At 43.0% G+C, this 22,406-nt stretch overlaps 2 protein-coding genes across 2 annotated transcripts in view; one reads left to right on the forward strand and one right to left on the reverse strand.

The window, feature by feature from the left end:
* LOC118367985 (galactose-3-O-sulfotransferase 3-like) overlaps positions 1-3,149 on the reverse strand; it is a 36,036-nt gene extending 32,887 nt beyond the window's left edge. The window contains exon 1 of the mRNA XM_052497374.1: positions 2,757-3,149. The gene's annotated coding sequence lies outside the window, so the exon portion shown is untranslated. The remainder of the gene's footprint in view (positions 1-2,756) is intronic.
* Positions 3,150-15,406: 12,257 nt separating this feature from the next.
* Positions 15,407-22,392, forward strand: LOC118376957 (copper chaperone for superoxide dismutase-like). Its single transcript, XM_035763766.2, has 8 exons — positions 15,407-15,565; positions 18,567-18,639; positions 19,136-19,273; positions 19,665-19,839; positions 20,139-20,199; positions 20,589-20,666; positions 20,861-20,964; positions 21,147-22,392. The coding sequence occupies exons 1-8, from the start codon at positions 15,440-15,442 to the stop codon at positions 21,304-21,306; spliced, it is 915 nt and encodes a 304-aa protein (XP_035619659.1). The 5' UTR covers positions 15,407-15,439; the 3' UTR covers positions 21,307-22,392.
* The last annotated feature ends 14 nt before the right edge of the window (positions 22,393-22,406 follow it).

Consider the following 22,406-nt stretch of genomic DNA (forward strand, 5'->3'; position numbering starts at 1 on the left):
ATATAGATCTGGGATCAGGCTACAGATAGAGCCTACAGAATCTAGACATACATCTGAGTAATATGTCCCTTGACACCAGCGGTCTTAGCCACGGTGTAAAAGGTTATTTGGATCGATGGAGTAAACACACTTTATCATATTAACTTTCCCACTGAGCAGAGAGAGGGAGAGGCGAGGGAGAGAGAGAGGGAGAGAGAGAGAGAGAGAGAGAGAGAGAGAGAGAGAGAGAGAGAGAGAGAGAGAGAGAGAGAGAGAGAGAGAGGGGGAGAGGGGAGGGGGAGAGAGATGAATAGAGGGGGGGAGATGTTAACATATGTTTCCCATGCCAATTAAGTCCTTGAATTGAATTGAATTGAGAGAGAGGGAGAAAGGCAGAGAGAGAGAGAGAGAGGGGAGGGGGAGAGAGATAGAGAATAAGAGAGGGGTGAGAGGGTGGGGGAGAGAAGAGAGATGTAGAGAGAGAGGGACACAGAGAGCTAGAGATAGAAAGAGAGAGAGAGGAGGGTACAGGGAACAAGAGAAAGGGAGAGAGAGAGAGGAGGGTACAGGGAACAAGAGAAAGGGAGAGAGAGAGAGAGAGAGAGAGAGAGAGAGAGAGAGAGAGAGAGAGAGAGAGAGAGAGAGAGAGAGAGAGAGAGAGAGAGAGAGGAGAGTACAGGGATCAAGAGAAAGGAGAGAGAGAGAGAGAGAGAGGGTACAGGGAACAAGAGAGAGAGAGAGAGAGAGGACGGTACAGGGAACAAGAGAAAGGGAGAGAGAGAGAGAGAGAGGAGGGTACAGGGAACAAGAGAAAGAGAGTGAGGAGGGTACGGGGAACAAGAGAAAGGGAGAGAGAGAGAGAGAGGAGAGAGAGAAGAGAGAGAGAGAGAGAGAGAGAGAGAGAGAGAGAGAGAGAGGAGGGTACAGGGAACAAGAGAAATGGAGAGAGCGAGTGAGGAGGGTACAGGGAACAAGAGAAAGGGAGAGAGAGAGAGAGGAGGGTACAGGGAACAAGAGAAAGGGAACGAGAGAAAGGGAGCGAGAGAGAGAGAGAGAGAGAGAGAGAGAGAGAGAGAGAGAGAGAGAGAGGAGAGAGAATAGAATAGAAAGGGAGAGAGCGAGAGAGGAGGGTACAGGGAACAAGAGAAAGGGAGCGAGAGAGAGAGAGAGAGAGAGAGAGAGAGAGAGAGAGAGAGAGAGAGAGAGAGAGAGGAGGGTACAGGGAACAAGAGAAAGGGAGAGAGCGAGAGAGGAGGGTACAGGGAACAAGAGAAAGAGGTGGAGGGAGAGAGAAAGTGTGTAACTGTGCGTGTGGAAGCGTGTGTGTGGCGGCTGTTATCACTGTTATCCATAAGCCTGCATTGTCACTTCAAGAGCACACATTCATTGTTCTGTATTGTGTTTCCACAGTCGGGAAGACAAAGCCAACACACTACAACACTGCTTGTGCATGACCTATGATTCTGCATCTTGATACTATAGCATTTAGAGCAATGTGTATGTCATACATCTGAATGAGTTAATGAGATACAACTCTTTATGAGTTGGGCTTAGAGGTTAATGCTATACTGTGGTGCAACGGTCTCGATACACTTGATTTGTCCCCACTGTGGTGGATCTGCATATGCACACAGAAACGTTTACTGGCCCAACGCTCTTACACGCTACGCTACTTGCCATCCAAACTACATCGAATCTGACAGTGAATGAATTACATGAGAACATTCAGCACAATCACACTTCTGTTAACCTGACAGCAAATAGCGTGAGAACAAGTTGTCTGTTATAATGCCTGGTCAAATACCAGGTCCACTGCAACTAGAAGCACAAGCATTTCGCTACACTCGCATTAACATCTGCTAACCATGTGTATGTGACAAATAAAATTGGATTTGATTTGAAATAAACCCATAGGAAACTAATTCAAATAGCTTGGATATATGATAAGGACATTACTATTCATTTTTTACAAGTTTGCATTTAATCATATGCATTTAAAATATATTTCTTAACTTTGAGCTCTTTTATGCCTTATCATATTTGAATAATTTCTCTCTCCATTTCCTCTCTCCATCTCATGTTCGGAAATGATAAACTCCTTTCATGAAAATGAATTAGGCATACGTGGGGAGAGTTTTAAACCAATTTAATTTAATATAATGGAGAGGCTATAATTATCAATCATACAGTTTTCAGATAGATTATCATGACAGAAAAAGCATCATAATCTATTGATTTGTGAGTTTTCTTGAAGCGATTACTGGACATCTTCGCAAAGTAGCCTACCGTCCGCGGTCTATAGACCGGACAGGACAAGACCGGGAGAATATGAGCACGGCACTCAGACCCAACTGTCAATATTGGGAAATGGGATAATTCATTCACACTCAATAATAATGATAATTATGACATGAGAACCGGCGAGCGAACAACTGACGGGTTGAAATGACACATGCACGATGTATCTTGTCAGTGTCACAACAGCCTACGGGAACGTCGTTGCCTGTTCATCATTGTGACTGACAACACCGCAGCGCCAAGCATTTAAAGACTTAAAACCGGGGGCAGGGGGTTCACCAGTGGCGGTGACGTTGGAAAACAATGAAACGAGACAATAATGTATTCTGATTTAGACTAGTCTACCGGGGGAAATGCCAGCAGAAATACCCATATACACATCTCCCCATAAAAATGGATGAAATAGCGATAAACGCGGTTTAAAATAAAACTGGTGCTCTTACAGATAAACAAAAATACAAATGTTCTTTATCACCCACCTTTGTCATCTCACGACAGACAGACGCGACTGATAATGGTGCGGTTATTCTCTTTTTACGTTTTTGACCAATGTTACCCCTATTTCACCGGCACCCCGTGATGAGAGAAGCGAACCTCCACTCTTCCTTTCCCTGGTTCCTCTTCGTCATCTAGTCATTCATGATAGGAACAGGGCTGTAGTACTTCGAAAACGCGGTGAAATCTGTCGTTTTACATTTAATTGCCGCTCTGTCCCGCTGTCGCAGTCTGCAAGTCGCTGCTTGCTCTGCTCCGCCGCTGTCTTTCATCAATGCTTTGAGATCCCTCGTGCACAATTGAGACAGTCAGTTCTTTCAAGACCGATTTTCTTCAATAGCCAAACTGAATGCGCGCACGCGCTCTCCGGTCCCCCAGTCGTGGTGGCGGAATGAACTAAGCGAGCGCACTCACACACACACGCACACACACACACGGGGATCCTAGCTAACAATTCTAGGGAGAGAGAACGTTGTTGTAATGTTACCCGTAATATTCCGTTAACGTTTGAGTGTCCAGTGTATTTGTTTGTTAGGGGAATATTCTATCTGTGTTTGCAAAAAACCTCCTGAGAACATTTTTAGTGGGATTTGTTGTTAAAGTTAGGAGAACATTTCCTTAATGTCAAACAACTTATCTAGAACATGTATATATACTTTTTCTACTGTATTATTGACTGTATGTTTGTTTATTCCACGTGTAACTCTGTGTCGTTGTATGTGTCGAACTGCTTTGCTTTATCTTGGCCAGGTCGCAGTTGTAAATGAGAACTTGTTCTCAACTAGCCTACCTGGTTAAATAAAGGTGAAATATAAGTAAATAAATGTTTGCAATGCTTTCAGAATATACTACATTAATGTTCTGGATGTGTTTTATGGAACTTTCATGTGTCCAGTTTTCTGTGGGTTAGGAGAATATTCCATCAAAGTCCCACCAAACACACACAGAACATGGTTGCCATGTTCTCAGAATATAAGATATTCATGTTCTAGACACGTTTCATGGGAACGTTGCAGGAACATTTATGTTTATCAGTTGTCAGGATGTCACCTGATGGAATCAAATAAATGTCTCCCCCTGAAAAAAAAATCTAATTACACATCACACCCTGTTACTGTTGCCAAACCAATCAAGGCCCTGATTGGTGAACCTCTGATCCATTCACAGCTCTTTGTCTGTCGTCAAGGTTGGGGATACTCCCACACAGTGCATTTAACTTACATATTTGACACCATTTGACATACATAATTACAATGTCCATGTTCATTTCTACAGTCGTCAATATTCAACACCTGGGATTTGAACTCACAGCCTATTTTGATGAACTTACTTCAGCTATTGAAGGGCTTTCAGTATAGTTGTCTGATGTTGGCGAGGCATGTAAACCTGTTTTACTGATACTTCTGAATCATTATGATCAATAAAATACTTTCTTGAGTGTACTTTTAACAGAGCTGAGATTTATTTCAAAGTGCATTCACCCTATTGATTACATCCTTACACCTATCAAGTTAAATCACCCTACTATCCCAATCTCACCAAAATATGTTAATGTCATTATTTGGCAACAGTTACATCATACCTCTCTGATCTAATTAATTCACATTGAAAGATGGGAATCTGTAGGATTTTCCCCTTGACTAAATTTCCACTTTCCATGCAAATGATAAGTATTTATTAATTCTATATACAGTGCATTCGGAAAGTATTCAGACCCCTTGACTTATTCCACATTGTGTTCCGTTACAGCCTTATTCTGAAATGAATGAAATGAAGCTAATTCCTCATCAATCTACACACAATACCCCATAATCACGAAGTGAAAACTGGTTTTTAGATTTTTTTTGTGCAAATGTATTAAAACCAAAAAACAGAAATACCTTATTTACATAAGTATTCAGACCATTTGCTATGAGACTCGAAATTGAGCTTAAGTACATGCTGTTTCCATTGATCATCATTAGAATAAGGCTGTAACGTAACAACATGTGGAAAAGGTCAAGGGGTGTGAATACTTTCAGAATGCAATGTAGCTGAGCATCTCAGAGAGAACTATCCTCTTTTAAAAATATCCACCGCGTAGAACAAACGTGTGTCATTGATAAACTCATTTTAATTAGATCAGATAGGTGTGTTATGACTGTTGCCAAATAATGACTTTAACATACAGTACCAGCCAAAAGTTTAGACGCATCGGCTCATTCAAGGGTTTTCTTTATTTTTTACTATTTTACTACATTGTAGAATAATAGTGTAGACATCAAAACTATTAAATAATACATTCTACAAATGAGTAGGTGTGTCCAAACTATTGACTGGTACTGTATATTGCTGAGAGTTTGAGAGTAGGGTGACCTCCCTGGCGGGTCTTGAACCAACGACTTAAAGGACTGTAAAAACACCAGTATATCAGCTCCAAGTGATTTTAATTTAGAAAATCTGTTCCAAAGTATTCCCACGGTTTGAAATGATTATGTTTTAGTCAAATATTATATCTGTTTGGGCTTCTTGCGGTCAATTTGCAGTCTACAAATTACCAGTAATTCTGTTCCTGCCCTCTGACCATCCGTTCAAGAACAAATGGTCCTACGGCTGAATCTAGTTGATGATCCCTGCTACAGGTCATGTGCTTATTGGGCCACTGTAGTTAGGTCCTATCCAGAAGAAACCCTAACCCCTCCTTCCTAAGCGCTTATGTAGATGAAACAACTGGATAGGTGTAAGCAATAGGGTGAATGCACTTTGGAGTAAATCTCAGCTGTGTTAAAAGTACAGTCAAGAAAACCTATTTTATTGATAATAGTGATTCAGGAGTATCAATAAAACAGGTTAACATGCCCTCACCAATATTAGACAACTATAACATTTAAATAGCTGAAATTAGTCAATCAAATCAATGGTGAGACTAGTCAGATTAACCAACACCTGACACGGACATGGTGGCATCGCCGGGAGATCAGAGTACCGTGAACCAAGAGGTTGTAAGTGCAAATCCCAGATGAGGACATGTTGAATAATAATTACATGCGCAATGTAATCATCTACATCGAAGTGTGTCAAAGTTGAAAACACTGTATGTTAAAAGCACTTTGTAAGTATCAATGGATCAGTGGTTCACCAATAAGGGCCTTGATTGGTTTGGCAACAGTTACAAGGTGTGATGTGTAATGAAACACTTGTTTTGGGGGAGAACATTCATTTGGGACCATCAGATGATGCCCTGACAACTGATAAACAGAAATGTTCCTGCAATGTTCCCATGAAACGTGTCCAGGACCTTAATATCTTATGTTCTGAGAACATGGCAACCATGTTCTGTGTATATTCGGTGGGACGTTCAGGGAATATTGTCCTAACCCACAGAAAACTGGACACATTAATGTTTTTGTAATGTTCCCATGAAACGTGTCTCGACCATTAATATCTAAAGTTCTGAGAACATGGTAACCCCGTTCTGGGTGAGTTCTATTTGACATTAAGGTACGGGTCTCTTGGAAACATTCCTGGCACATCACAGGAGCATTTCTATGAAAACGTCACTTAATGACCTAATTGAGACTCTTAAGGGAATGTTCTCTAAAGTTGAGGGAACGTTTGTTGTTGACTGGGATGCCGCTGATGCTGCTGATTGACTCAGTGATACATGAGATATTGGCCCTATTAGAAAACGAAATAGTATGATTTTTAGTGCACCCATAACTTCAGTCTCTCAATAGGCCTAAATTAGAATAGTATTATGATTTGATGATGGGTTGTGTATGGATGGCCCATGGCGCCATATTGCAGCGTCCATATGGTCAGGATAGACTAGAGAGACAGTTGCTTGGACAATAGAGGGAGACAATGCCTCATTAAACAACACTGTCTCGTCTCTTCATTGAACCATTTGTTGATCCATGAAGTTCATGTTCCTCCGCTTGTTATGAACACATCCCACTGTCTTCACAATGCTGTGTCCAATATGGTACGCTATTCCCTATATATAGTACACTACTATAGTACACTACTGTTGACCAAAGCCCTGGTTAAAAGTCATTTTGTAAATAGGGAACATGGTGCTATTTGGGACGTAGTCAATGGATGCTGGTAGGTCAAGACTATTGGATATTTCTATGTGCATTTTAAAAAACAAAAGTGTTTTATAGTTTCGTAGAATGTATTAGTTTATTTGATTGCAACAATTGTGCTTTAAAAAAAATATGATTAATGATTATTAATAGGCCGCATAGGCCTACACCTGATTCAATGTTGTCACGCTTTTCATTATTCAAAGTTATGGCTTTTACACTGGGATATCTGTCTGTTTGTCAATAGCTTTTGTTTGTTGGTCAAGCACACTTGCCATAAATTCACTTTCCACAATAGCTGTAGAAATTGGATGCCAACATTCAATCTGATAAGTTTCAGTTATGATAAAGATTGTCCTCCTATAATGAAATAATAATTACAAATGAACATTTTAGACAACAATATAAGTAAGTAACCTTGGTGTGCAATATAGATACATTTTATCATGAGAGAAACAATGGTCTATAGAACCTCATGTACATCTGGTTCATATTAATCATGCATGAACCCATTAGTGTGTAATACTTATGTCATTACTTCATCATTGCACCTTCATTGTCCGTGTTCTTTACGGAATATGAAACAACGTATAGAACCACATTCAAATAAGATGTTTATATGTTTACCATGTGAAGTGTGAAGAAATGACAGTGTGTGTGTGTGTGTGTGTCTTTGGTGTTGCCTGTGACATTGTTGTGACCTCTGAGGGGACCCTCTGCCACTAAAAGCCCTCTTATCTTCCAACATGGAAGAGTTGAATAATTCACCTTACGCAAGCATGCACACACACACACACACACACACACACACACACACACACACACACACACACACACACACACACACACACACACACACACACACACACACACACACACACACACACACACACACACACACACACACACACCATCTAGGAGAGATAAGCCTCCTACACGCTTAGAAAAAATGGGTTTTTGGCTGTCCTCACGAGATGACCCTTTTTGGTTCCAGGTAGAACTCCTCCCCCACCTCCCCTCCTCCTTATCCCCCATTTCCCCTCCTCCACCTCCCCTCCTCCTTATCCCCCATTTCCCCTCTTCCACCTCCCCTCCTCTCCTCCACCTCCACTTCTCCTCCTCCTCCCCACCTCATCCCCTCCTCCCCCCCTTCCCCACCACTCCTCCACCTCTCCTCCTCCCCCACCATCCCTCCTCCTCCTCCCCTACCTCCCCTCCTCCACCACCTCCCCTCCTCCTCCACCCTCCTTGTCCTCCACCTCCCCCCCTTCCCCACCACTCCTCCACCTCTCCTCCTCCCCCACCATCCCTCCACCTCCTCCCCTATCTCCCCTCCTCCACCACCTCCCCTCCTCCTCCACCCCTCCTCGTCCTCCACCTCCCCTCCTCCCCCACCTCACCTCCTCCTTCACCTCCCCTCCCTCTCCCCTCCTCCCCATCCCCGACTCCACTGCCCCTGTGGTACGGCCAGGGCGAATCTAGTGCTGCTTGGGTTTCAACTCCAGAGAGAGAGAGAGAGAGAGAGAGAGAGAGAGAGAGAGAGAGAGAGAGAGAGAGAGAGAGAGAGAGAGAGAGAAAGTGACTCTGTGTGTGTCTCTGTGTGTGTCTCTGTGTGTCTGTGTGTGTCTGTGTGTGTCTGTGTCTGTGTGCGAGGAGAAATCCAACTGCTCCAGGATCAGGTGTCCCGTACAACCAGGCCAGTCTCTCTCTCCCCCTCTCGTACAACCAGGCCAGTCTCTCTCTCCCCCTCTCGTACAACCAGGCCAGTCTCTCTCTCCCCTCTCGTACAACCAGGCCAGTCTCTCTCTCCCCCTCTCGTACAACCAGGCCAGTCTCTCTCTCCCCCTCCCGTACAACCAGGCCAGTCTCTCTCTCCCCCTCTCGTACAACCAGGCCAGTCTCTCTCTCCCCCTCTCGTACAACCAGGCCAGTTTCTCTCTCCCCCTCTCGTACAACCAGGCCAGTCTCTCTCTCCCCCTCTCGTACAACCAGGCCAGTCTCTCTCTCCCACTCTCGTACAACCAGGCCAGTCTCTCTCTCCCCCTCTCGTTCAACCAGGCCAGTCTCTCTCTCCCCCTCTCGTTCAACCAGGCCAGTTTCTCTCTCCCCCTCCCGTATAACCAGGCCAGTATCTCTCTCTTTCTCGCTCTCTCAAATTCAATATGCTTTACAGACATGAATGACAAGGTCAAGTGATACATATCAAATTATGAAAACAACAGCGACAGCAATAAGAATAGTAGATATTATACTTTTTAAAGACTAATGGTACTTTTATTGTCAATTACTTATACATGGAGAAAATAGTACACTTTGTGTTTCCTCCCTTGGCTTGTGGTAAGCTGTGATTTACTGTGCTGCCATCTCTCCCCCAAAAGTATACAAAGTGTATCTTTGTTTGATTGTTCAGTGAATACAGAACCTTTTATTTAGAATTTGGGAAAGAAGGAATCTAATGAATATATATTTGAGGCAGGTGATTAATAAGTGTTCTTCACCTTCGATCTCTCCTAACCCCCCGGTTTCAATTGCCAGGCTATGATCACTAATTCTGTATGGGGTTAATCTCTCCCTCTCCCCCTCCTTCTTCTTCTCTCTATCCCTTTCTCCCTTTCTCTCTCTCTCTCTCTCTCTCTCTCTCTCTCTCTCTCTCTCTCTCTCTCTCTCTCTCTCTCTCCCTCTCTCTCTCCCTCTCTCTCTCTCTCTCTCTCTCTCTCTCTCTCTCTCTCTCTCTCTCTCTCCCTCTCCCCCTCCTTCTTCTCTCTCTCTCTCCCTTTCTCTCTCTCTCCCTTTCTCTCTCTCTCTCCCTTTCTCTCTCTCCTTCTCTCCTTTCTCCCTCTCTATCTCTCTCCCTTTCTCTCTCTCTCCCTTTCTCTCTCTCTCTCCTCTCTCTCTCTCTCTCTCTCTCTCTCTCTCTCTCTCTCTCTCTCTCTCTCAAGAGCCACCTTTACACAGAGAGCTCAGCTCAGTCCTGGGGAGAGGTGGAGGGCCTGGCTGAGCACTGAACGAATTAACGGTGCTCTGTTGGTGTGTGTACATGCATTGAGCTAGCGGTTGGGGTGTAGTGTGTGTGCGTGTGTTTATGTGTGTGGAGGGGTTGCTTAATTTTCTGTGATGATTGCATTTACATGTTAAGGCCTTTTGCGCTCCCTTCATCTTTTATATGGTAAATCTGCTCTTTCATTATTTCCCTATCTGGTTGCACTACAGAGGGTCCATCCTCATCCAAGGCATGATATCAAAGTCTGTTGATGTGGGTACATGTGTCTGTGTGTGTCTGTGTGTGTTTGTATGTATGTGTGTGTGTTTGCCCAGTCAGCAATTGGAGCAGTTCACCAGGAAGAGCTGAGGGAGTGCCAGAGTTGCCCGTTAAAGTGACACATGTACACACACACACACAGAATTGGCCATTAACCAAGAACGGGTCAAAGGTCAAAACAGATGAGCCGACAAGGAAAGGAGGATATGATTGTGTCCCAAATGGCACCAAATCCCCTTGTAGTGCCCCATGGGCCCTGTCAAAAGTAGTGCACTATATAGGGAACAGGGTACTATTTGGTATGCAGGCTATATGTTAAAAGGGGTATTCTGAGTGCTCTATTTCCCTTTAAGAAGAGAGTGTATCGGTATCATGTGTGTCATTAATATAGCATTAGTGTTGGAGCATTTAACCTAGTGTACGTACAGATGTAGGATCGTCATTTGAGCCAGTTTGCGACAATTCACAACAACAAAAGAGAGATCAAATCAAGATCTGTATGGTGCTTGGAGTTGAGTAGACAGCTGGCTGAGGACAGGTCTACAATACCAAGTATAGTGAAGAACAATCACTGTTTCTTGGCCGGAACTTTATCACCTTTTTCATACCAATGGATATACCTGTCACCCAACCTCATGAATACATACACACACAGCCACACATGCACACAAATACACACACACACACACACACACACACACACACACACACACACACACACACACACACACACACACACACACACACACACACACACACACACACACACACACACTACACTACATCAAACCCACTCCCCTCTGACGCTTCTGTGAGATTATCTACTTCCTACTGGGCACAGATGTCAGTTCAACATCTAGTTTTGATTTACATTTAATTGAGTTGTCAACTAACCTGTCTTGAACCTGAAATCAACAAAACATTTCACCATGTCATTGGATTTTGGTTAAAAGTTGGGTGAAAATGTCACGCCCTGGTCGAAGTATTTTTGTGTTTATCTTCATTTATTTGGTCAGGCCAGGGTGTGACATGTGTTTTTGTATGTGGTGTGTATGTAGTGGGGTTTTCTAGGTAGGTCTATGGCTGTCTGAAGTGGTTCTCAATCAGAGGCAGGTGTTTATCGTTGTCTCTGATTGGGAACCATATTTAGGCAGCCATATTCTTTGGTTGTGTTGTGGGTGATTGTCCTTAGTGTCCTGATGTCCTTGTTCGCTGTTAGTTTACACAAAGTATAGGCTGTTTCGGTTTTCGTCACGTTTATTGTTTTGTAGTGTTTGTGTTTTTTCGTGTCTACGTTGTTTATTAAACATGGATCGCAATCTACACGCTGCAGTTTGGTCCGACTCTCCTTCACCATTAGAAAACCGTTACAGAAAATTCACAAAATGTACGTTCATGATTATGATTTTTTTCAAATCCAATCAGATTTCCACGTTGATTCAACATTGGATTTTTCTCTTGTTGGTGTGGTTGATTTAACTAGTTTATAACTATCTGGGTTTTACAGAAATGTTTTGACAAACATTTCAAATCAAATCTAAGTTTATTTGTCACGTGCACAGCAAATACAACAATGAAATGCTTACTTTCAGGCTCTAACCAATAGTGCGAAGAAAAAAAAGTATGTGTGTGTTTGTGTGTAGGTAAGTAAAGAAATAAAACAACAGTAAAAAGACATTTGAAAATAAGAGTAGCAAGGATTTATACAGACACCGGTTAGTCAGACTGATTGAGGTAGTATGTACATGTGGGTATGTTTAAAGTGACTATGCATATATGATGAACAGAGAGTAGCAGTAATGTAAAAAGAGGGGTTGGTGGGTGGTGGGTGTGACACAATGCAGATAGCCCGGTTAGCCAATGTACGGGAGCACTGGTTGGTCGGGCCAATTGAGGTAGTATGTACATGAATGGGGGGGGCACACAATGCAAATAGTCCGGTAACCATTTGGTTACCTGTTCAGGAGTCTTATGGCTTGGGGTAAAAACTGTTGAGAAGCCTTTTTGTCCGAGACTTGGCACTCCGGTACCACTTGCCATGCGGAAGTAGAGAACAGTCTATGACTGGGGTGGCTGGGGTATTTGACAATTTTTAGGGCCTTCCTCTGACACCGCCTGGTGTAGAGGTCCTGGATGGCAGGCAGCTTAGCCCCAGTGATGTACTGGGCCGTACGCACTACCTACCCTATGAAGTGCCTTGCGGTCGGAGGGCGAGCAATTGCCGTACCAGGCAGTGATGCACCCGGTCAGGATGCTCTCAATGTTGCAGCTGTAGAACCTTTTGAGGATCTCAGGACCCATGCCAAATCTTTTTCGTTTCCTGTGTGGGAATAGGCTTTGTCGTGCCCTCTTCACGACTGTCTTGGTGTGTTTGGACCATTCTAGTTTGTTGTTGATGTGGACACCAAGGAATTTGAAGCTCTCAACCTGCTCCACTACAGCCCCGTCGATGAGAATGGGGACGTGCTCGGTGCTCCTTTTACTGTAGTCCACAGTCATCTCCTTAGTCTTGGTTACGTTGAGGGATAGGTTGTTATTCTGTCACCACCCGGCCAGGTCTCTGACCTCCTCCCTATAGGCTGTCTCGTTGTTGTCGGTGATCAGGCCTACCACTGTTGTGTCGTCAGCAAACTTAATGATGGTGTTGGAGTCGTGCCTGGCCATGCAGTTGTGGGTGAACAGGGAGTACAGGAGGGGACTGAGGACGCACCCCTGGGGAGCTCCAGTGTCGAGGATCAGGGTGGCAGATGTGTTGCTACCTACCCTCACCACCTGGGGCGGCCCGTCAGGAAGTCCAGGATCCAGTTGCAGGGGGAGGTGTTTAGTCCCAGGTTCCTTAGCTTAGTGATGAGCTTTGAGGGTATTATGGTGTTGAACGCTGAGCTGTAGTCAATGAATAGCATTCTCACATAGGTGTTCCTTTTGTCCAGGTGGGAAAGGGCAGTGTGGAGTGCAATAGAGATTGCATCATCTGTGGATCTGTTTGGGCGTTATGCAAATTGGAGTGGGTCTAGGGTTTCTGGGATAATGATGTTGATGTGAGCCATTACCAACCATTCAAAGCACTTCATGGCTACGGACGTGAGTGCCACGGGTCTGTAGTCATTTAGGCAGGTTGCCTTTGTGTTCTTGGGCACAGGGACTATGGTGGTCTGCTTGAAGCATGTTGGTATTACAGACTCAGTCAGGGACATGTTGAAAATGTCAGTGAAGACACCTGCCAGTTGGTCAGCACATGCCCGGAGCCACGTCCTTCCCTTTGTAGTCTGTAATAGTTTGCAAGCCCTGCCACAACCGACTAGCGTCGGAGCCGGTGTATTATGATTCAATCTTCGCCCTGTATTGACGCCTGTTTGATGGTTCGTCGCAGCGCATAGCAGGATTTCTTGTAAAGTCTTGTAAAGGATTTCTTGTAGATTCCCGCACCTTGAAAGCGGCAGCTCTACCCTTTAGCTCAGTGTGAATGTTGCCTGTAATCCATGGCTTCTGGTTGGGGTATGTACGTACCGTCACTGTGGGGACGACGTCCTCAATGCACTTATTGATAAAGCCAGTGACTGATGTGGTGTATTCCTCAATGTCATCGGAAGAATCCCGGAACATGTTCCAGTCTGTGATAGCAAAACAGTACTGTAGTTTAGCATCTGCTTCATCTGACTTTTGAATTTTTTTTATAGCTTCCTGCTTTAATTTTTGCTTGTAAACAGGAATCAGGAGGATAGAGTTGTGGTCGGATTTACCAAATGGAGGGCGAGGGAGAGCTCTGTAGGCTAGCATACATGTCCATAGAGAGAGAATGTCATATCATTTCAACATAACATTGGTTAAACATTGGTTTGAATCCGTAGCAACCCTACAAAAAAACTAGCACAGATTTAGCTGATATAGCTCCTTTATTAAGGAAAGTTTTTACTTGAAATGACTGTGATGGGGTTGTCTTCAAATCAAATCAAATGTATTTATATATCTCTTCGTACATCAGCTGATATCTCAAAGTGCTGTACAGAAACTCAGCCTAAAACCCCAAACAGCAAGCAATGCAGGTGTAGAAGCACGGTGGCTAGGAAAAACTCCCTAGAAAGGCCAAAACCTAGGAAGAAACCTAGAGAGGAACCAGGCTATGAGGGGTGGCCAGTCCTCTTCTGGCTGTGCCGGGTGGAGATTATAACAGAACATGGCCAAGATGTTCAATTGTTCATAAATGACCAGCATGGTCAAAAAATAATATTCACAGGCAGAACAGTTGAAACTGGAGCAGCAGAACAGCCAGGTGGACTGGGGACAGCAAGGAGTCATCATGCCAGGTAGTCCTGAGGCATGGTCCTAGGGCTCAGGTCCTCCGAGAGAGAGAAAGAAAGAAAGAATTAGAGAGAGCATACTTAAATTCACACAGGACACCGGATAAGACAGGAGAAGTACTCCAGGTATAACAAACTGAGCATAGCCCCCGACACATAAACTACTGCAACATAAATACTGGAGGCTGAGACAGGAGGGGTCAGGAGACACTGTGGCCAACCCAGACAGGAAGATCACATCAGTGACTCAACCCACTCAAGTGATGCACCCCTCCTAGGGACATGAAAGAGCACCAGTAAGCCAGTGACTCAGCCCCTGTAATAGGGTTAGGGGCAGAGAATCCCAGTGGAAAGAGGGGAACCGGCCAGGCAGAGACAGCAAGGGCGGTTCGTTGCTCCAGAGCCTTTCCGTTCACCTTCACACTCCTTGGCCAGACTACACTCAATCATATGACCCACTGAAGAGATGAGTCTTCAGTAAAGACTTAAAGGTTGAGACCGAGTTTGTGTCTCTCACATTGGTAGGCAGACCATTCCATAAAAATTGAGCTCTATAGGAGAAAGCCCTGCCTCCAGCTGTTTGCTTAGAAATTCTAGGGACAATTCGGAGGCCTGCGTCTTGTGACCGTAGTGTACGTGCAGGTATGTACGGCAGGACCAAATCAGAGAGATAGGTAGGAGCAAGCCCATGTAATGCTTTGTAGGTTAGCAGTAATACCTTGAAATCAGCAATCTTCTTACTTACCTTAGTTGAATGAACTCTTTACATGAGCATCTATCTGATAAATAATCTAAATGTAAATGTAAACATCAGATGTAGACAGAAAGGCAGACAGAATTATTGCAGTATATTTACAGTATATAGGTAATAGGGTGCCATTTGGGATAGAACCCCATTTTCAGTGAGTCAACTCCCCTCTCATACATTTAGTTGAAGTTGTCCCGTTCTTTCGTAAAAAGTGAACACCAAATCTACTCAGTGACTGACAATTGACAATAGGTGGCGATGACGGACTAAATACAGTTTTACCGACCTCATAAAGATGGCGGCTACCTTGTCCCGGTTAGTGCCTGTTTGGGGGAAAGTAAGACGTTTCCTAGTAAATTCTGTTATCATAGGTCAGACAACGGCGTGCTGCACAAAAATGGATACAGACAGAACTACGAAGGTTTGAACCTGTTAATATTCTTTCTTGAAACGACAAGTTTTGCATGTTGCTTTCCTTGTCTTATTGAAAACACTGCGTGTCAATACTGAACGTTAACAAGCGCTTATTTAGTAAGACTGCTTACACAACAACCGGATATTGACTGTAATACAGTAGCTAGCTATCAATCATTAGTATTAAAATGTATCGTCATTAAAATAATTTTATTTGGGACAAATCATTCACTAAACCTCAACTAAATCTTGCAATGAATCATGTAGAAACTGAGCAAGTTGAGGTGACTAAACTGCTTGGAGTAACCCTGGATTGTAAAATGTTCATGGTCAAAACATATTGACGCATAATAAAGCGTTGCTCTGCTTTCTTAACAGTATAGGCCCTAGTTGTCGCATGTAGACGACGGGTGAGTATAATTTGTGGAACGTTCCAACGGGAATCTTCGTAAATAATCTTCGAAAAACTTCGTAAATAAGTTTGCCAACAAACAACGCATACAAAGTTGTATAGCGGCAGATTAAGATACCCGGTAGGGAGTGAGCAATTTATTTACGTTTTTCACTCACCACGTTAATTCCGAAAAATGTCTGTCCTCACTCTGGTAGCCTGTGGACAAACATTAAGAATAAGCTACGTGGTGAGTTGATGACTATTCCGCAGCTAGTTAACTCGGTGAATTGATCATGCCACTTTGTATGCGTTGTCTGTTGGCATCCTTGTACTTTACGAAGTCTTTGGAACAGATTCCCGTTGGAACATTCCACCAATTCTACCCACCCACCTGGACTACTATTTAGTCGTGTGGTCAGGTGCCACAGAGGGATTTAGGAAAGTTGCAATTATCTCAAAACAGGGCTGCATGGCTGGCCCTTAATCTACATTTAATAATATGCATGTCAATCTCTCCTGGCTAAAGTGGAGGAGAGATTGACTTCATCACTACTTGTATTTGTGAGAGGTGTTGAATCTACTGAGCTATCTGTTTGAACTACTGGTACACAGCTCAGACACCCATGCATACCCCACAAGACATGCCGCCAGAGGTCTCATCAGTCCTCAAGTCCAGAGCAGACTATGGGAGGCGCACAGTACTACATACAGCCATGACTACATGGAACTCTATTCCACATCAAGAAACCGATGCAAGCAGTAACATATATTTTTTTTTAACACATGAAAATACACCTTATGGAACAGTGGGGACTGTGAAGCAACACAAACAGGCACAGACACATGCATACAAACACACAATAATTAAAATAATAATAATACAATTAAAATAAATAAAACATTTTTATTTATTTATTGGTAATAATGACAATTACAACAATACTGAATGAACACTTATTGTAACTTAATATAATACATCAATAAAAATCTATTTAGCCTCAAATAAATAATGAAACATGTTCAATTTGGTTTAAATAATGCAAAAACAAAGTGTTGGAGAAGAAAGTAAAAGTGCATTTATGTGCCATGTAAAAAAAGCTAACGTTTAAGTTCCTTGCTCAGAACACGAGAAGATATGAAAGTTGGTGGTTCCTTTTAACATGAGACTTCAATATTCCAAGTTAAGAGGTTTTAGGTAGTAGTTAATGTAGTATTTATAGGACTGTTTCGCTCTATACAATTTGTATTTCATATACCTTTGACTATTGGATGTTCTTATAGGCACTTTAGTATTGCCAGGGTAACAGTGTAGCTTCCGTCCCTCTCCTCGTGTTCCTGGTTCGAGCCCAGGGAGGAGCAACGACAAAAGCCACCCTCGAAGCAATGTTACCCATGCAGAGCAAGGGGAACAACTACTCCAAGTCTCAGAGCGAGTGACGTTTGAAACGCTATTAGCACGCACCCCGCTACTTGCTAGCCATTTCACATCGGTTACACCAGCCTAATCTGGGGAGTTGATAGGCTTGAAGTCATAAACAGCGCAATGTATGAAGCACAGTGAAGAGCTGCTAGCAAAACGCACGAAAGTGCTGTTTGAATGAATGCTTACGAGCATTAGAGCGTTGGACTAGTAACCGGAAGGTTGCAAGTTCAAACCCCAGAGCTGACAAGGTACAAATCTGTCGTTCTGCCCCTGAACAGGCAGTTAACCCACTGTTCCTAGGCCGTCATTGAAAATAAGGATGTGTTCTTGACTGACTTGCCAAGTTATATTTAGGTGTACAACTTTTTTTTGCCAAACCGGTGTCCAAAAATACTGATTTCCGATTGTTATGAAAACTTGAAATCGGCCATTCCGATTAATCGGTCGACCTCTAATACACACAAACACATACGTACACATGGATTTTGTGTTGTAGATATGTTGTAGAGTATTTGATGTTGCGTTCAATTGATGTTGAACGCAACATTGTTGAGTAACTAAAGTAACAATAGCTAGCACATGGGGTCTGTTTGAATAAACTAAAATGAACAGCTTTGTATGAGTAAAAACAACATGGCATGCTAGCTCCATCCTGGTGGGTCAGTGGACTAATTCCATGGATAGAAAACAGAAGATCATAGGTTCAAATATCATAGACACTGTGTCTAAGCAAATTGTCCTATTTGTGCTTAAAGTTCAAAACAGTTATCCCAATCTAAGCCAGCACTATTACTAAAAGTCTTATTGAAACATGTTGAGAACATTATTTAATTACCTTCAAATGACCAATCATTTCTATTCTTAGAACATTAATAAAACCTCCCAGGAAAACATGAGAATCATAGTAAAATATTCTCAGAACCTCCCTGTGACCTAAAAGTTCAATTTCTGTTCCCAGAATGTTTAAAAAACGTTCCATTTTACCGGTCAGGAAATGTATGGCTTTGTTTCCAGAACCTATGTGAAACCAGAAACGTTTGTTCCCAAAACTTCCAAGCCAACATCCCAAGTTGGGATGTTGGCTTGCTCTATGAAAGCATAATTTACATCCAGAGATTGATAGCTATACTGACTGTACTTTGAGGAACTAGCTAGGTAGTTAAATGCTCATTATTTATCTATTACGCACAGCTGGAGTTTGCAGTGCAGATGACATGTGACAGTTGTGCAGAGAAAGTCAGAGCTGCACTGGAAGGAAAACCAGGTACATTTTTACCTTTCCATTCCAGCACTCAAATTAGTTATTAATTTAGTAGGCTAGTAACTACACTTTTGCTAGTGTGGACAACAGAATACTCGTTAACTTAGTTGTGTATTGCTCCTAGGCTTAATATCAATAGTAACTCATTAGAACAAATTATGAATGTTGTTTACTTAGCTATTGTTATTGTACTGCCATTCAGTAGGCTGATACAGGGGCCACCCTTGCTTTTGGTGAACAATTTACACTGGAATGAAACCCCTGGGCCCCTCCATGCATTCCAATATATGCATCAACCTAAAGCCATCTAAAGCATTTAACACACATGGCAGCAGTATTTGTCAGTGACATATCTCTTTTATTTTACTCATTTGTCCCGTGTTTTCTACTCATCTCTTCTTTCTCTCTCTTGTGTTTCTCATCCTTTTTTTCTGCTTTGTCCCCCTCATTCATTCCATCTCTCTACATCCCTCTCTCATCCCCTTTATTCTGTGTGCAGGAGTGCAGTCGGTGAAGATAGATGTGGGGAAGGAGGTGGTTCTGGTGGAGTCTGCTCTGACGTCCCATGAGGTGCAGGATCTCATAGAGAGCACTGGGCGCAGGGCAGTACTAAAGGGCATCGGAGGAACAGAATTAGGTACGGGCACACTGAGATGCATGAACACGGATTCAATTGTATATGATGTACATCATTGTCCACTTTTGTCTGTCAAAAAGTACAACTCATCTCTAATTTTTTTTCAGATGAGTTGAATATGTGATTTTTTGGGGGGTTGGACAATAATCTCCGTTGTCATTCAACTGGCAATGGATGACTCCCATTGCAAAAGCATTGGCTCCGTCTGAAATACTCAGACACAAAATCCCAATGTGGCCACGGCCCATAGAGTTAGAGGACTCTAGATGGATAGAAACTGTTTTGGCATGGATGTTGTCACAAGTGTATTTATGCAGCATATGTGCATCTGTATGTGTACTCTACTGGGAGTGTGTGTACTCTATATGCAATGTTTGTGTCTGTGTATCAGACCTGGGTGCAGCGGTGGCCATGATGGGCGGTAGTGGTCCTGTCCAGGGGGTGGTGAGGTTCCTCCAGCTGTCTGAGGAGCGCTGTCTGATTGACGGGACCATTGATGGTCTGGAACCTGGCACCCACGGACTCCACGTCCACACGTTGGGAGACCTCACACAGGACTGCCAGAGGTGATCTTTTTGTGTGTGTGCGAAACATGATATATTATCAACCCAAATGCAAATCATATTCATTATTAGTGCAGAGGTATTTTTAATATGTTAAAAAAAAAATCATTGTACTGTATGCATTGTTTTGCCCACATTTTTCTACAGCCTTCAGTGTTTCCTCAGTCAATTTTTAAAATAACCCTTGAATAGATCAGTCGCTTTGATTGCACTGTAGCCCATAAGGTCACAGTTGCACCTGCTTGCCCCAGAGGATCATGGGAGTAGATGACTCATGTTTCTCTGCCTGTGTGTTTGTACAGCTGTGGAGAACACTATAACCCCTATGGGAGACAACATGGTGCCCCTCAGGACCCAGACAGGGTACAGTTTCCTTGCCTTCTAGAGTAGGGCTATACTGTATAGTTATGTTTAGTTCCTTGTGAAACTGGGGTACATTCTTTCTGAGATGTTATGCTTTCAGGAAGTACCCTTTTACCGTCTCAGAGACGATATACAATGCATTTGAAAGTATTCAGACCCCTTTCATTTTTTCACATTTTGTTATGTTACAGAATTATTTTTAAATAAATTAAACAAATAAAACATCTCAATCTACACACAATACCCCATAATGACAAAGCGAAAACAGGTTTTAGAAAATGTAGCAAATTTATTAAAAATAACAAATAGAAATACCCTATTTACATAAGTAATAGTTGTGATATTCATGGTATTGGTTGTGATATTCAGTTAAATGTGTTTTCTTTTAGCATGTAGGTGATCTGGGGAATATTGTGGCCGGACCAGACGGTCGAGCCTCATTCAGACTAGAGGACCCTGAGCTGAAGGTAACACACACCCCTACCCCTTTTGGTCTAAACCTATGTATTTACATAGGTAGGTATTAATTACAGTAGAGGCATTGAGTACATGGTGTTATACCAGCTTGGGGAATACACAATTAAATACTGAGCACAGCACACTGGTCAGCGGTACCAACCATTGACAGTAGCCACTCCTACCCCTCTGTCACTTCCTGCAGGTGTGGGACGTGATTGGTCGGTCTCTGGTGGTGGATGCTGGGGAGGATGACCTGGGAAGGGGGGCTCACCCCCTCTCCAAACTAACTGGGAACTCCGGCCAGAGGTGAGCTCATGGTAGAAGAGACATGGGTAGCGTTTGGATGGACTTACTGTAAGTTGAATTAAAACATTTTATAGTGAAAAATGCTGATCTTTTCTATTTGTTTCTTTCTTTTCTCTCACTCTCTATCCCCCCTCTTTCTCTCTATCCCCCCTCTTTCTCTATCTATTGCTCGTTGGGTACAGGCTGGCCTGTGGGATCATCGCTCGTGCCGCTGGCCTGTTCCAGAACGCTAAGCAGATCTGTGCGTGTGACGGGGTTACTCTCTGGGAGGAGAGGGATAGACCGCTGGCCGGGACGGGTCGCCGCAAGACCACTACAGAGACACCTGCTGCTCACCTGTGACCTGGGGTCTGTTCAGGAGGATGTGACGTTACAGAATATAAAAAAAATACATGTATTGTGTAGAATGGATGTCAGCACTATTCATTATATTTCTATCTGCAACGTTCAGAACGTTTCGTATCACTGAATACACCCATGAACGGCCTACCTCACTGGCTGTCGCTGATGATGTCACACTGACTGAAGTTGCACTGAGAGCGAGGGAGGGTAGGAGAATAGAAGAGGAGAAACCAAAACCAATTTTTTGTCTATTCAGCTGTAATAATAATTGAATTGCCATATAGAATTCTTTTGAGATTGAAATCTGTCATAAGTCTAAAGAAAAACGACAGCACAATAATATGATATAGGTGTCTAGATACTTAGTGATCTCCCATATAGGCAAGATCAGGATTCCAAGCCCAAATATCCCATGTTGACTATTCTGTTTTTGTCGACTAAGTTTTGTACTGTTAAGCAGTCAATGTTGTAATTCTATTTGATTACAATTTCATATGCATCTCAACAGCTTTACTGTCTAAATATCTCTCTTTATCTCTGGATGTGCTCATTGTGTTTTTAAACTGTGGGTGTTGATTGGATTGACTTGAGATGGTGACTGTTTCAATGGTTCAATTACCTTTTGGTAGAATGCCATTCTACTAAGGTGAATCGCCGGTCTTTCCTCGCATCCTCTCTCTACCTTCTCCAGTCGCATTGGAGGTGAAGATCACCTCCGATCTTCTCAAACGAGTTTGGGGGATTTGAGAAGCGATTAAATACTTCAGGGCAGCAGGAAGCCGAGTGTTGGACCACTAACTGAGGGGTCGATGGTTCGGGTCCACAAGCTGACTAAGTGAAGAGTGATGTACTCTTGAGTGGGGCGCTTGACCCTAGTTGCTCCTGTGGGTCATTCTGGATACAAGCATCTGCTAAATGATTAAAATTGAGCAGTTTCCATGACTTGAATCATGATTATATCAAAATCTTTGTAGCTAGTGTTGTAATCTTTCTCAAGTTTAGGAAAGTTATTCATCAACTTTTCTCAGTGAAATTAAATTTACAATAAAAGTTGCCCTTTGGACTATGGTGAAACCAGTCTATGAATTGATGAATGACTG

The sequence above is a fragment of the Oncorhynchus keta genome, chromosome 35 (genome assembly GCF_023373465.1).
Source record: "Oncorhynchus keta strain PuntledgeMale-10-30-2019 chromosome 35, Oket_V2, whole genome shotgun sequence".
Taxonomy (NCBI): Eukaryota; Metazoa; Chordata; class Actinopteri; order Salmoniformes; family Salmonidae; genus Oncorhynchus; species Oncorhynchus keta.

Excerpts from the sequence above, each read along its gene's own strand:
- LOC118376957 (XM_035763766.2), top strand. The coding sequence starts at position 15,440 with ATGGCGGCTACCTTGTCCCGGTTAGTGCCTGTTTGGGGGAAAGTAAGA. Across the intron at positions 19,274-19,664 it reads CATCGGAGGAACAGAATTAG|ACCTGGGTGCAGCGGTGGCC; the intron begins GTACGGGCACAC and ends TCTGTGTATCAG. Across the intron at positions 20,667-20,860 it reads TAGAGGACCCTGAGCTGAAG|GTGTGGGACGTGATTGGTCG; the intron begins GTAACACACACC and ends CACTTCCTGCAG.